Raw genomic sequence first — 15,139 nt, 5'->3', positions numbered from 1 at the left:
TCTTGAACACAAATCCCAATGTCCCATGACATCTGTCCCTCAAACATCTGATTATAGAAGGGTTTTTTAGTTTTTTTGCAGTGGGTGGAGGGAGTTTGGGGGAGGCAGGGGTAAGAGTTGCTTCGTCACCGTATTTATTGTGAGGAAAGTTACAACCAGAGAACTGTACTGACAGATCTTCTCACAGATGCACTAATACAAATTATAATGATTCACCTTGTCACCATCTTCTCCGGGAGAACCACTAGGACCAGCAGGACCAGGAAGTCCTACAGGACCCTGTACTCCATCACGTCCAGCTGGCCCTTGAGGACCTTTTTCACCCTGGTTTTGAAGAAAAGGAAGTGAGCCAGATTATCACAGGAGACTAATGAAGATTTCAGTACAGGGAGTCACATTACCAATACAAAATTTACAAAAAAACCCCCAAACAACAGAAAGGAAACTGTAAAGGGAAGAGAATGTATCGGAAAATTATACTAAGTAATAATGGAAGCCGATGACAAATACACTTGTACTCTAATGCAGAGTGGCTGGGTACAAAGTTTTAATGAAAGACTGATTTGACAAACTTTTTTATTATATTCACTCCCTGCTGTGATAATAACAGGTTTAACCCTTCTTGGGTGTTAGAGGGTATGACAATAAATGTCTTACTATTTACTTAATTGTAAATATAAAAGGACTAGGTCAGGTATTCTGAGGATATGTTTAATAGGCGAATACTAGAGTGGGAAAAAGTAACATTCTGGAATGAAAAGTCTGTGCTGTGATGATAGTTTTATGTGACTCTGATTACTTACAGGAGCACCCTTCTTCCCTGCAGGGCCTGGAGGACCCTGAGGTCCAGGACGACCTGGTAGACCAATTGGGCCAGCAGTGCCTGCTGCTCCACGTTCCCCTGGTGAACCCTGGAAAGAAATAAAAAAGTATAAGAGAATTCTGATATAGCCCTGATAACTGTTGATGGTTTTCATGACCCAGGTCAACAGAGAAGATACCTGTTATTCAGTGAGATTCCAGGTGGTAGAAGGGTACACATTCAGCATGTGTGCAAGTAAAGAAAAAGGCTGAAAGAACTAACCTGTAGTTCATATTCAATAGTTCTTACTCAATACTAATTTTATTTTTTTTCATAAATACCCCTTCCTATATTTGTTCATCGTAATAGGAGTGTGCTTCAGCCTGTTTTCAAGAACTTTTTTCCCTCTGTGTTTCCAAAATACGTTAACATACTACTTTGATGAAGGAATATTCACCATATTAGAATACAGAACTAACCCACACCACAACCCAAATTTTTAGTCAATTTTTGTGCTGTACATTGCTGTGATGATCAGTATGTTTCTGCATTTCAATTCACCTGTGTAAAAATCTATTGAAGTATAATGACTAATTTGATGTATCATACAGAGGTGGCTTAGATGTACAGATATCTTTAGGTAAGCACAGAAAAAGTTAAAAATCTAATATTACAAATTAAAGGGGAAAAGACAGGTGCTGTATGTGGAAAAAACACTGGAATTGTGTATTCTAGAATATAGTTTTACAGAGAAGAATAGCAGAGAGGAATAATTTTTACTCTAACATCAATAAGCCTCACTTTTAAATGAGTCATATCATTACCATTACTGTATTCCTTTAATTGTCTAAATAATTTTTTTTGTCTATCTGAAACTACCAAAGCATCCATAAGTGAAAATCTAGTTTCTACCTTCCCTGTCAGTTCGTTCTTTTGAAGCAGTGTAGGGCTTATGGCTGTTCCATAAAAAGCCAGCCTTTCTTTTAAATATGTCAATCTGCCACAGAGCCAAGCTCCACAACGTTTCAATCTGCTGGATGGAGCTAACTAGACAAAATGGAGAGAATGACTATGTATGTAAAAACCTGCAGTGCTCTAAAAACTAAGAGGTACCTAGGGTGGACTAATTTTTTCCTGTCTTATTTATTGCAGTTTCTAAGAACACAGATGGCATATACTTTTAAGTAGTGCTGAAGGGGAAAAAGGAAAGGAAACAAGGTGTTCTGGTACTAAAAAACCTTCCTAAAAGGATACAAGGGAACAGATAACAGTATAGATTAGAACTTCTACTTAAATAAATGGAATTTCAGAATCAAAATGTTAAATTTTGGTCTGTCTGTATTTGTTTATCATTTAGTCAAAAGCCACAATGTGGAGTACTGATTTTAAATCCTTTCTGCAAGCTGGGTTAATTTCCAAACAGTGATCTATAACCAAAGTTCTCTGTAACTCATAAGCAAAGAAATGGAGGCACATTGCAGCAAGAAAATGACAGGGAGCAAAAGACTTTTACACTCAAATTCCTAATATCTCCTTGATCACACAGGCAGATTCTGACCAAGTATTTTTCAGTATTTGTGAAATGGATTAATGATAGCACAGGGGAAAACTTCCTGTGTCTTGACAACAGAGGTTAACTGCCATCTAACCTGCTTCTTCCTGACTCTCCACAAGAGTCAGCATGTGCAGGGAGACAGAAGCATGACGCTCTCCTGGGTACAGGCAGAGCGTGGAGAATGGTAAAGCTTCTTTGTGCTTTTTTGCACCATCACTAGCTGAAAACTCTGACAGGAAATCCAGCTTTGCCAGTCCTGATACTTCCCGAGGATTCAAGATGCTGTACATCCTTCCTGTGTCCTGTAGACAGGGCAGCATGGGAACAAAACCAAGGGAGTATTCTGTTCCATTACATTCTACATATGAGCTAGTCTTGTGCTTACAAGTCTAATAGGAAAAACTGTTTCACTAATAGCAACACAGTTAACCTTGAAATTTGTGGACTCACTGAAAACTGAGAAGCAAAGAGAGCTGTCCTCTCCCTCTAAATTTCTGTATTTTCACACCTTTGCAGCGTCCTTGTTTTCTATCTTTTAAATAATTTACAATTTTTGCATCAACAGAGCACTGTTAAAGGTTTGTTTGCTGTACAGTAATATTTTCCCAGCTTTTCAGCTTGACACCTACAAGATAGTTTGTAACACTTTAAAGTTATTGATAATTTCACTTTTCCAACTGATATACTGGATGTGGGGTGATACATCATGGAATGGATAAGTAATAGGTGGTGTAGCCTGAGGCTCTGAAGAGCCAGGTTTTTTTCCATGTTTAAGCAAGATCAAATTTGCTGGCTGTTGGAACACTGGAATTTTAAGATTCTTTCACCTATGAGGGCTCAATTTTTTGCTTTTAGTCATTACATTCTTTTCCTGGACTGACACTGTTAACATAACTGGTACTAATTCCATAATAAGGTGCTTTTCCCTCCAGATAACTGTGGCAGAAGAGAATGCTGAATGGTTGCTCCAAATATTTTTGCAAATTATCTCAGTAAGATCTAAGTTTGCATGAGAGTTCAAAAAAAGTATTTGTGCAGGAATCATAGATGACTTTATCCTTCCAGGTGTTGGGGTTTTTTTTAAGTCTGGGTGGATGCCTGGGTTTCAGTCCTATTTCTGTTATTTTAGTTCCTAAGACTTCAGTGAATTCAACAAGAAAAATTCATTACCCTGCAGCCATGCTACCATGGTCTGTGATCTTGTCAGCTCTCATAAACTAAACAATTTTAGGTCATCTCATTAGTAGGATGCAAGAATAAAGAGGGAAAAAATCCAAGTAACTTATAGATCTTTCCTATATCAGACAGCAGACACTAACAGTGCCCATAATTTCTAGTAGCTCTGTTTACTCAGCCAACTCTTCACGTTTATCTTTGCATCATTTTTATTTGTTGTACTTAAATTTCACATGAGTTATGAACAGGAAGTACACCTGTTTTCAAGGATCCTCTCATTTCTCTGTAAGAATGGCCTCTGATCTAAGCAGAACACATTAAATTATAGTCACAACTCAGAAAAGCATTTTAGGCAGCTTCTTAAGTCTGTTGTCTCTTTCTATGTTTATTATCTTTTTGTGTCACTCTGTCCCACTATGAAACAATCCCCTTATATTACTAAACTCCTTGTTAACCTGTGGTCTTGAGTGGTACTCGTATCCTGGAATCTTTTTATTAATTTGCGGGGGCTTTAAAAAACTTTTCTACAGAATGGAAGTGTCATGCTTTGTCTTGTATTTCTCTTATACAGACTATAAACTCATCAGTAACCTTGTTTTTATCTCACGTTCTGTGAAGAGATATGTAATTATAGCTATTGTATACATTACATAGTAGTAGCAATACTTTTCACTGATGGTTAACAAAATGCTCAACAAGTGAAGATCCTCATGACTGAAAAATCTTATCAGATAGAGGAAGATAGCTCTAGATAGCTCAGTACTGATAATTGGGTAGCCTACAGCTGGCTTATTCGGAGTCCAATTTGGGCATCTTATTCCTAAATGAGCTAATGAAAAATGACTGCTTGACATTCCAGAGAGCTTTCTCTCATCAGCATTCAGCGTTCCACACAGTAGTAAGAGAAGGGAAGAAAACAAACAGAAGACAAAGATAGCAGATAAAAGAGAACTGTTAAAAAAACTAAACAAAAACCCCACAATAAAAAACCCCAGAAAAATCCTTGCTCTGGAGTGCATTCATGCATCTCTTTCTTTTGTCCAAATCCCTCTAAGCACAGTAATTGGCATGCACAGTATTTGGAGCAGTCATTTGTTTGCTATGCTTGCAGATGTATGCACTAGCCAAATAAAGCTTATAATTGACTATATATGCTAGTTAGAAGCAATTGGTATTGGCAGGGAACTGGAGGAAAATCATCCAGTGGCATGAATTCTCTTCCTATTATAAATGGCAAATGAAGACTCCATTATAATTACACTTCTGTGTGTACCCTCTGTTGGCTAAAAATAGATGGGAAAATATTTTAGGACTATTTGATGCTCATGGTCTGCTATGAGCTACTGTGAAAAAAAAGCAAGCTATTGTGGTTTAATTGTGATCCTTGCAGATGCACAGAAACCCAGTATTAAGGGCACCTATGCATCTTTTTTCACTGAAAAATACTTTCAAGATAACAAGTTAGTAATTAAAGATGAAATAGAAAAAAAATCCCACTGAGGACTTCTGGAACACTCTCAGGGCAGCTTGGTGCTGTTTGTGCCTCAGGTGGCTGGCTTGCACTACAGTGAACTCAAAGTATATTAAAAAAAAAAAATGTTTACCCTTCAAACTCTTTTTCCACTCTGCTCACAATTCCTGCTACCACTACATCTATTTCTCAAAGATCAGAAAAACAATATGCAAAAAAATTCTGAGCTTCCTAAGTAATTCTTTCTATGACTATGTTTACCTTAGCAGGAAGTGTGGCCCCAACAGGAATGGATTTATAAAGTGAAGAAGCAGTTGGTAGTGTGCTCCTGACACCCATACTCTGTGTATTTCTGGACTATACTTCACGATAATTCTAGTCTGGCACTGAACTCCCATCAGCTGGCAGGTATTAGAAGTGCTCCTGGAGTTTCTCTTCCAATTTAGTTTCACATGAAAGGAATACCGTTCCTGAGCTCCAAGAGAGCTCTATGATTTGAACTGAAGGATGGTAAATGGGGTTGATTAAGACATTCACCTCAGAAAGGCTCTGATGTTTTGGACTAAAACACTAACATATACACACCCTATAAGAATTAGAAAACCATGGATCATCTGAATTTGAATTCAAACACATGTATTTCAGAATATGGACAACCGTCACTAAACAAGATATGTGCTTTTGCTTCACAACCTTATGTGATGCAGATTTATGAGAAACTATGATAGTAGTGGCACAGCTACTGTGTGGGCATCCTATCTGGGAAAGTGGGGTGTGTTAAATGTCAGGTATGCTTGTGTTGTCTGGTTTATACATGCTCAGAAGAGTTCTTGTTCATTGCACCTGAACTAACTATCTGCTTGAGAGGTTAGTTCAGCCTTAGGACCTCCTTTAACAAAAAATCAAGACATGACCTTTAGATTGAAGACTATTCTGGTCTATGCTTTCTTGATTTTGATTCATCTTTTCTTCTAACAGTTCAAGTTCTTCAGATGGGGTGGGATGGTGTCCCTTTTGACTCTCCCTACTAGCTTCCCTTCCCTTCCATTCCATTCCATTCCCTTCCATTCCATTCCCTTCCATTCCCAGCTACCTTGTTTTGGTGCCTCTTGGGAATGTATATGTACTGCATGGTGTTAAGAAGAACTGTAAATCACAAATGCAAGTTCTTGATTTAAAGAATAGAAGCTTAAAGGCATTAAGAATTCAATAATTAATTTTAAGAATTCAAGTACCAAGTATGAAGAAATCAAGGAGTAAAGCTTAAAGGTGTGCTACAGCAGATCTTTTCCAATAATATAGAAATAATCCAAAACAAAGAACCTTTATACTACATTTTTTTCCCCCTGCTTGTTTAATGCATTCTAATCTCAATATGAATTGCAGGGACATAAAAGAGCTTTATTGTTGAAATATGTACAATTTCAGCTCCTCCATTACTTTTTTGTCTAACAGGAATAGCTGTGCTGATTTTTTTTTTTTTACTTCATTTGCACTGAATGAAAGAAATAAGTTGACAAGATGACGGTCAAAATCTACACAATTCACATTTGGGAATAACTGTACCATGTTTTGAATACCAATGCATCCTTGTAGAACTTCCTTGCATAAAAAATGACAACAGAGAATAGGTAACTTTGAGCATATCCTACTTCAAATACTTTTCAGTGGATAACTACCAGAAACTGAACTGAAAGAAGCAGCAGAGGTATAAATAGTAGAAGTCCAAACATGAAACAAAAATCTAAATGTAAACAACTGTTGAGCACAGAACCATCTAGAAAAAGCCTAGTCACACTACTCAAGGGATAATAATTTACTATTTGTGAGGAATGAGTACGTATCACTGCTTTTCTCTCTATCGTAATCATAAAGAAAAAAACAACTATAACAACACAAAAAGTTGGCAAATACATTTTTATGCCTATGTTGAGCTTAAAATGTTGAGAAGGAATATTACTGCATGACATGATTTTACATAGCTGTTATTAGCCAAGCAAATATAGTTTGTAACAGTTTCACTGATTCTGTCTATAGGCATGGTCCACACAAGAAGTACAGTAAAGATAAAGTCTTCAAAGCAATGGATGGTTTTGGTCATCTTATCTTCTAAAATTCTTAAGTAATTGTATAATGCATCATTTCTTTACATATTCATAAAATGGTATTGTTAATAAGCCGTTCTTATCTTCTTGCATGATCTATTTTCCCATGGACTTCAATGGGAGATTTTGAGTTGCATGTTACTATTTTCCAAAATAAGATTCTTTTTTACAATGCTCATCATACTTTCTCAAAGATCTTAAGCTTGCTTTACAATTTTTCCCTTTTCCTACAGCATCTAAACTTTCATTGAAAAATATTTTTTTTCAACGTAGATACTGTGGCAAAAATAATGGTATACTATGCCTGCTGCTATATCATTCTCTGTACCATTTTCAAAGCACTTCAAAACAGGATTAAGATGCATTCCCTTCTTTAAGTATGTTGAGGTCTCCAAACTCTGAGTGAAAAATCTCAATAGATTCTGAGAGGACTGTCTTCAAACTTCTTTTTAAGATAGCAAATAAATAAAAAATTGTAAAATAGTGGTGGAAAGAAATAGGCTATGTGACATTTCCCAACTATACAGAAATTACTGAAGATGAGTAGAATATTTATCAGTTTTATTCTTTATGTATGAAACATTCTGCTATCCCAATCTAAACAAAAAGAATCTGTTTCACAATGAGTTAAAATGAATCAAAACTTACACATAGGCTGGTATATGGTTCAAAATATTAGATGCAGTAATAAGGGTGCAAAAGTAGTGATGCCACATATTTAAAAGCTAGCTTAGGCTATGCAGAACACCAGCAATATTTTTAACATTATGATGTGGGTCAACTGTATGAGTGAACTGCAGTTGTACAAAGGGAACACAGCTGTATTGGGTTTGCATGGCAAGGTTTTGGTAGTGGAGGGGCTACAGGGGTGGCTTCTGTGAGAAGATGCCAGAAGCTTCCCCTATGTCCAATAGAGCCAGTGCCAGCTGGACAGCCTCCTGTCCAGTTGAGGAGTGGGAGTGATAGAGCAGCTTGGTAGGCACCTGGCATCCAGCCAAGGTCAACCCACAACAGCATGAGTTCACTATCCACTATCTGTAGATTTTCCACTATGGAAAACCTCTTTCATCTCAACAATAACTTGTGTAAGTGGCAAGTATTGAGCAACAAGTAAATTTCATACCTACTGATAGCAGAAGGCTTCAGATATTCACAACTTTCACATTCCTTGAATGTTTATTAGTATAGATAGAGTAGAAAACAATTATTGATCACTTTGAATGACATACATCTGTCTGCTGTTTTACAGACTGCATTGATGAAAACATCGCAGCATGTAAAGAAGAAAAAAGGTTACTATGTAATACTGTTTATATTTCCATAAAATTATTATATTTACTTACAACGGGGCCAGGTGGGCCTTGTGGGCCTTCCCCTCCTTTCAGACCAGCTGGACCCTAAAAAGTGAAGGAAAAAAAAAAAGCTTATCTCTTACACTGGAAAGCTCAAAAGTTATTTTTGCAACATATGTAATAGGAAGAATGTAAGAATCCAAAGACAAAAAACTGAATAAATTCCTTTTTGCTTATATAGCCAATGATATTTAACCATGTTGGATGCTTGATGTCTGTTCACCTATTGCATTCATTTTTAAGCACAGTAGAAGGTTCCATGAAATAAAAGAATTAATCCATTGTTTCTTGTGTTTAGAAACATCATGTAAATTGTTCTAGTGCTTATATCATACCTGAGCACCTGGAAGGCCTCTCTCTCCAGGGAAACCACGAAGACCTGCTGGTCCATCTTTCCCAGGAATGCCTTGAGGGCCTGGGTCACCCTTGGAAACATATTACATTTTGATTAAAAAAAAATGCTTAAAATGCTTATGTTAGTCATTAAATGAGTGATGAAAATTAAATACCAGATCCTAATTATAGTAATGACAAAAAAGATTATGCCTCCACCTATTCACCCACTAATTCTTTTAAGATTTTCACTATAATAGTCTATCAATGTGGTTAAATTTATAACAAGCTTTGACAAAATACAGTATTAGTTATAGAATATCAATAGTGAAAAACACAGCAAGCCATAAAAATATGTTGAAAGATACATTCATTAAAAATTTACAATGCCCATTTAAAATGGAAGATTGAATAGAATTAAATAGTAACTATATAAGCAATATCTTTCTTGTGCCCCAATGGTGGCCAAAAAGTAAGCAAAGAGTTAAATTTGGTCAGTGAATTTCTGCCTTGTAGCCAATACTACACATCCTACTTTAAATGCCAATGTACTATTTTCCACCTTGGTGTGAACATGTCATTACTACGTATTTCCATAGTGAATGTGGTATATGTAAACTGTTTTTTTATTTTTTATTACAAAAATACTAATTATTGGCTCAAGAGAATTCTCATTATTTCAATGGAAGCAGACACAGCTCTAAAATTGGAATCTTCCAGTCTTCAAAATCCTTCTGGGTGAAACATACCAATCGTGATTTTATATTGTATGTTCCGATTTTATTCTGCATGTTCTGCATGATGATTTGAAATGTGAGACTGTCAGCAATTTATCTGTCCCTTCCCATTTGTTCCCCAAAGCCACATCATACCTTAGCACCTTCTTTTCCTGCAGCACCTGGGAGGCCTTGTTCACCTGGCGGACCAGGAGGACCTGGATGACCTCTTTCACCAATTGGGCCAGTCTCACCAGTAGGACCCTAAGCACAAAAATAAAACTTCAGTCACCTCAAGGTATTTAATGTCTTGGGAGATGGGGGGGTGGGGAGGAGCAGATTCTTAATATCCAGCTGTTATGAGTATCTGTTACAAAACAATATTACCATTGGTTAGCATACATTCCTCACCTTCCCTCCAGGCAAAGCTGACTTACAAAATATCTTTGTCCTATAAAATAAATCTTGCATTGCATTCTGCCTGCAGACACGTCTGTACAGCTTCCAAAGAGTGAAATTCTGACCTTGCTCCTTAAGCAATGAAGCTTTAAAACACAGTGCGTATCCAATTATGGGAGAAGGTTACAAAAAGGACACAGGAGGGAAATCCATGTACTATGCTTGTCTTGAAACACTATCTGTACTGTTGCTTTTCTGAATAATATGAATCGGAAGGTAGGAGAGTTGAAAGATATCTCTTCAGATTCACTAGCAGAACATTTTCACTGAGGGAATTATCTAAAAAAGCTCATGCAATCCAAATGCTTGATTTTGTTGCAAATAAGTAAGATTAGATCAAATGAAATTCTGATAATGAAACTCTCCACAATATAAAAGTAACTGAAATTTGGCCTCTGACAAGAAAGTCACATGTTGTATTGTTCTTTCTAAACTATTTCATGGTAGAGAACTCTGCCTTCTTGACTTCTGTAAACCACCAACTTCATAATCACATGAAGAAAACACACAAAAAAGGAAGTGGAAAGGTAACCCCAACATTTGCGTATTTTGTGGAATCACTGATGATTACTAAGTACACCTTTCTAAAATTGTTATGCATAATTTATTACAAAAATTAATATAACCATCAATATGGTCCTTTTAATACAACAAAAGCAACTGCCTTAGCTATAATACAACCATTAAACATTGGTCTTATGAAGTTAACTATGAAATTAAATGATGTACCTGAGGGCCAACAACACCACCAGGACCAGGAGGACCAGTTTTTCCTTGAAAACCCTGTGAAATAATTATAGAATACTATGTTATCCAGGACAAGATGTAGAAGAGCAAAATTCATATCTGTGCTGAAAAGGAGAAAGAGAAATTCCATGTCACACATTCCTTCTCTTCAGGAAATAAAAATAAGAAATTCTTTTTTCCTGTTGTCCTGATTTTGGCTGGGACACAGTTAATTTTCTTCCTAGTAGCTGGTATAGTGCTGTGTTTTGGATATAGTAGGAAAATAATGTTGATAACACACTGATGTTTTTAGTTGTTGCTAAGTAGTGGTTATACTAAGTCAAGGATTTTCCAGCTTCTCTTGCCTAGCCAGCAAGAAGGCTGGAGGGGCACAAGAAGTTGGGAGGGGACGCAGGCAGGACAGCTGACCCAAACTGGCCAAAGGGATATTCCATACCATATGGCGTCATGTCCAGTCTATAAACTGGGGGGGAGTTGGCCGGGAGGGGCAGATCGCTGCTCAGGAACTAACTGGGCATCGGTCGGCAAGTGGTGAGCAGTTGCCTTGTGCATCACTTGTTTTGTATATTCTAATTCTTTTAGTATTATTATTGTCATATTATTATTTTTTTTCTTCCTTTCTGTCCTATTAAACTGTCTTTATCTCAACCCACAAGTTTTACTTTTTTTCCTGATTCTCTCCCCCATCCCACTGGGTGGGGGGAGTGAGCGAGCGGCTGCATGGTGCTTAGTTGCCAGCTGGGGTTAAACCACACCACCTGTGTATACTTAGAGGTGAAATACTGATTAATCTTTCTTATCTCTATCTGTTCCAATCTCTCTGAGGTGGTACAGCAGTAAAAATTCCAGTCAGTTTTACAGATCTCTCTAGGTGAACTGGATGAGGTGAGTCTGAATGTGTAAGTGATGCAGCTAAAAGACAGCTGAAAATACATTTTTACATGTATACATTACAAATCATAAAGCCAGACATACAAATACTTTTTAAAGAAAGACACAGATGGTGGATTGAGGGGCATTAAAGATGAAGGGGAGGTTAGACAGAAAGAAAATGAAAAGATATAGAGATCCAGGGAAGATGAAGGTTATATAGAGATGCTAAAAAAGGCAGCATGAGTGCCACAAAAAGAATAAAGTTAATGAGAAATTGATATGATGACAAAAACTGGGAAGCAGAGAAGAGAAAGGAAATGGTTTTGGGACAGTTTTTCAGAACACTGGCAAATTTTACAGAATTTTCATTTTCTAATCAGTGGCCCCAGACTTCCATCCAAAATTGGTCAATAAGCTGAATGACAACCTCACTTTATAGTAGCACTGTTTAATGTATCTTTGAAACATGCTAAATTATTTCTTTCAAATATTGGAAGTGTGTTGGTGCATAAAGTTAGGAGAGTGCATTCACTGCTGTATCACATCTAGGGTTCCACATAGTATCCCCTGCCCAACAGCCTATGTCTGCCTCCTACTCTGCTCACCTGTGTAAAAACAAAGGTGTCATCTGGTCCATATTTCTTACAAGCATTGGGCCCTGCTTAGCATTGCTCTGGGCACAGTCTCACTGACAGTTGCCCCATTCCATCAGATCCCGTTTAAGCTTTTTTACCTTCCTCAATCTGATTCTCTTCTTGCTGCCAGCCAGATGTTATCATGGTTCAGTTTGGCCCATAACTGTTTAAGCACTCTCTCTCAGACCTCTGAAATGATCCAGATCAAAAACAAATACAAAAGTACCCCTTTGCTCTAATGACTGAAAATTAGAACTGCTACAGATAGAATCATTCATGTGTCCCTTCCTTTACACAGTCAAAGCTTCTTCTGAAGCCTATTGTAAGGAAAGACAAAGGAATGTTGAATATTACCCATTTCCTGAAAGTACCTTGCTGAGTAGCTGCAGCTGCAATTACTGAGAAGACCTGCAATTCCCAGGTTTGCAGAATGCATTGATACTTTGCAGTATATTCAATGATTCTTGATGCTAATGATGGTTTTACTACTCTGCTTTCTCTCTCCTGTCACCAGCTTATCTATTCCTACAGAGTCAGATTTGTAAAAGAAGTAATAAGCAAAGGAGATTTCAGCAGCACTCAAGATGACCTGAACATCCCATGGGTTCATCTAAAATATTTAGTAGTAAAAAATTTACACTAATGTCTCATGCGTGTGTTTTTAAATGCCTAATTAGCCTCCATTTTTTTTGTTATTGTCTGTGAAAGACAATTTAATAAAACTGAATTTACTGTAGTAAGAAGAAGGTCCTTGATTAATTCTAATAGATGAAACAGCTAGTACATTTTTATTTTATCCCTTCACAGGCATGAAACACTAAACTCTTGCATAACACCAGACAATCTAACAATCTCTGCAGCTGATGCCTCCTGCCAATCTGAGATTGGTATCACTGAAATTGATAATCACTTCTAAGGAGGAACTAGCTTAATATTGGTTTTCAGTATCTAGTTTATTCCTACATTTATATTCCAAATTATTTATCATGATATTACTGTTCCTATGTCTAGAACGGCAAACAATGGCAGTTCTTCAAAGTGCATATGGCTTACTGGGGGAAAAAGCTGTAGCCTTTTCTCCACTAATACTTACCTCAGTTGCTGTCAATATACGCTTATTATTCCATAAGCAAGCTGCAGAGTGTAATCTGGGAATCTGGCTCTCTAATTTGTTAAGCTTGAGTATGTCTCTTAGCCTAACTCCCTAATTGCTGTAATGCCCACATGCACCACTGAACTTTAATGAGATAGACACCTAAATAAGAACAGAATTCTTAAGACCCTGATTTACCAGTGAGTGCAATGAAAGTTTTCTGATTTATACATTTTTAAAAAATCTGAAATGGAAATGTTCATCGAAAAAGTCAACAAGTCTACTTTTTGCTTTTAAAAAAATCTGTTTTTCTACAAAAACGTATACATGAGAACCCATGGCGGAAAAATATTTTAAAAATAGTTCTGGCCCAAGTATACATATACACAGGGCAGAAAACAATGCTAATGAAAAACTGCATTTGCTCCTAAGTTACTCAAGTTTTATATCAGTCTAACCCTACTAAACCCAAAGGAGATACAAGATTAGAGAACCATAGTATTGACTGAACCTGGTCCAAACATCACACAGTAGCAGAGTCCATAGTTTCATTGTATTTTGCATCTTTCATTTCTAGTCATGAGTGAAATCAAGAAATCATAGAATCACAGGATGGTTGAGGTTGGAAGGGACCTCTGGAGGTCATTTGGTCCAACTGCCCTGCTCAAGCAGGTCCACTGAGAGCTGGTTGCCCAGGAATATGTCCAGACAGCTTTTGAGTATCTCCAAGGATGGAGACTCTGCAGCCTCTGTGGGTAATCTGTTCCAGTGCTCAGTCACCTTCACAGTGAAAAAGTGTTTCCTGATGTTCAGATGGAACCTCCTGTGTTTCAGTTTATGCCCATTGCCTCTTGTCCTGTCACTGGGCACCACTGAAAAGAGCTTGGCTCCATCTTCTTTACACCCTTCCTTCAGGTATTTATATACTTTGATAAGATTCGATCTGGGCCTTCTCTTCTCTAGGCTAAACAGTCCCAGCTCTATCAGTCTTTACTTACAGGAGAGATGCTCCAGTCCCTTAATCATCTTAGTGGCCCTTTGCTGGCGTCTCTCCAGTAGCTCTCTCTCTCTCTTGTACTGAGGAGCCCAGAACTGGACACAATACTCCTGGCCTCACCAGGGCTGCACAGAAGGGAAAGATCACCCTACTGCAGTCCAGGATACTAGTCGCATTCTTTGCCATAATGGCACATTACTGGCTCGTGTTCAAATAAATAAGAATAAAGGGAAAATAGTAACTGTGCTGCTTCTTACCAGACTAAAGAACAATTTTGAGCTTCCTACGTTCTAAATGATTCAAATTCATTCTTATGGTACACAAGACTAGTCTTTGCATCATTGCAAAGAAAAAGAACAAAGAAGTAGTCAATAATGTTTCTCTCACACACAAAAATGCCACTATCATTGCAAAGCATTACAATGCTACAGTACTAGCAGAAGAAAATACAGTTTTTCAGAATGATGTGTTACTCCAAGCTCTGTGCTTCCCCTTCCAGCAGTGGAAGTGACTCAGCAGTCACTAACAGATTTCCAGTGAAGTTGGAACCCAAAACGCATTCTACATGCTGAGAAAATTTCTCTCTAAATTAATTTATGGCCTTCTCTATCTCTGAAAAATCTGAATAAGAATTTTATTTTATTTTAGTGTGTCCTGGTTTTGGCTGGGATAGAGTTAATTTTCTTTCTAGTAGCTGGTACAGTGCTGTGTTTTGGATTTAGTGTGAGAATAATGTTGATGATAATACACTGATGTTTTAGTTGTTGCTAAGTAGCGCTTATCCTAAGTCAAGGATTTTTCAGTTTCCCATGCTGTGCCAGCAAG

General features: G+C 37.3%; 1 protein-coding gene across 5 annotated transcripts in view; it reads right to left on the bottom strand.

Annotated features, from left to right (window-relative positions):
• The window catches only part of COL11A1 (collagen type XI alpha 1 chain), a 163,957-nt gene that overhangs the window by 44,646 nt on the left and 104,172 nt on the right, over positions 1 to 15,139 (bottom strand). For all 5 annotated transcript variants that reach the window (XM_050900518.1, XM_050900522.1, XM_050900521.1 and 2 more), the window contains 6 exons: positions 10,699 to 10,752; positions 9,667 to 9,774; positions 8,797 to 8,886; positions 8,453 to 8,506; positions 804 to 911; positions 217 to 324 (listed from right to left, as the gene is read on the bottom strand). In XM_050900518.1, the coding sequence (XP_050756475.1) occupies positions 217 to 324; positions 804 to 911; positions 8,453 to 8,506; positions 8,797 to 8,886; positions 9,667 to 9,774; positions 10,699 to 10,752 (522 nt within the window). The remainder of the gene's footprint in view (positions 1 to 216; positions 325 to 803; positions 912 to 8,452; positions 8,507 to 8,796; positions 8,887 to 9,666; positions 9,775 to 10,698; positions 10,753 to 15,139) is intronic.

The sequence above is a fragment of the Gymnogyps californianus genome, chromosome 8 (genome assembly GCF_018139145.2).
Source record: "Gymnogyps californianus isolate 813 chromosome 8, ASM1813914v2, whole genome shotgun sequence".
NCBI classification, from domain to species: Eukaryota; Metazoa; Chordata; class Aves; order Accipitriformes; family Cathartidae; genus Gymnogyps; species Gymnogyps californianus.
Note: the sequence above shows the minus strand (reverse complement) of the source record. Positions and strands in the feature narration are given on the sequence as shown.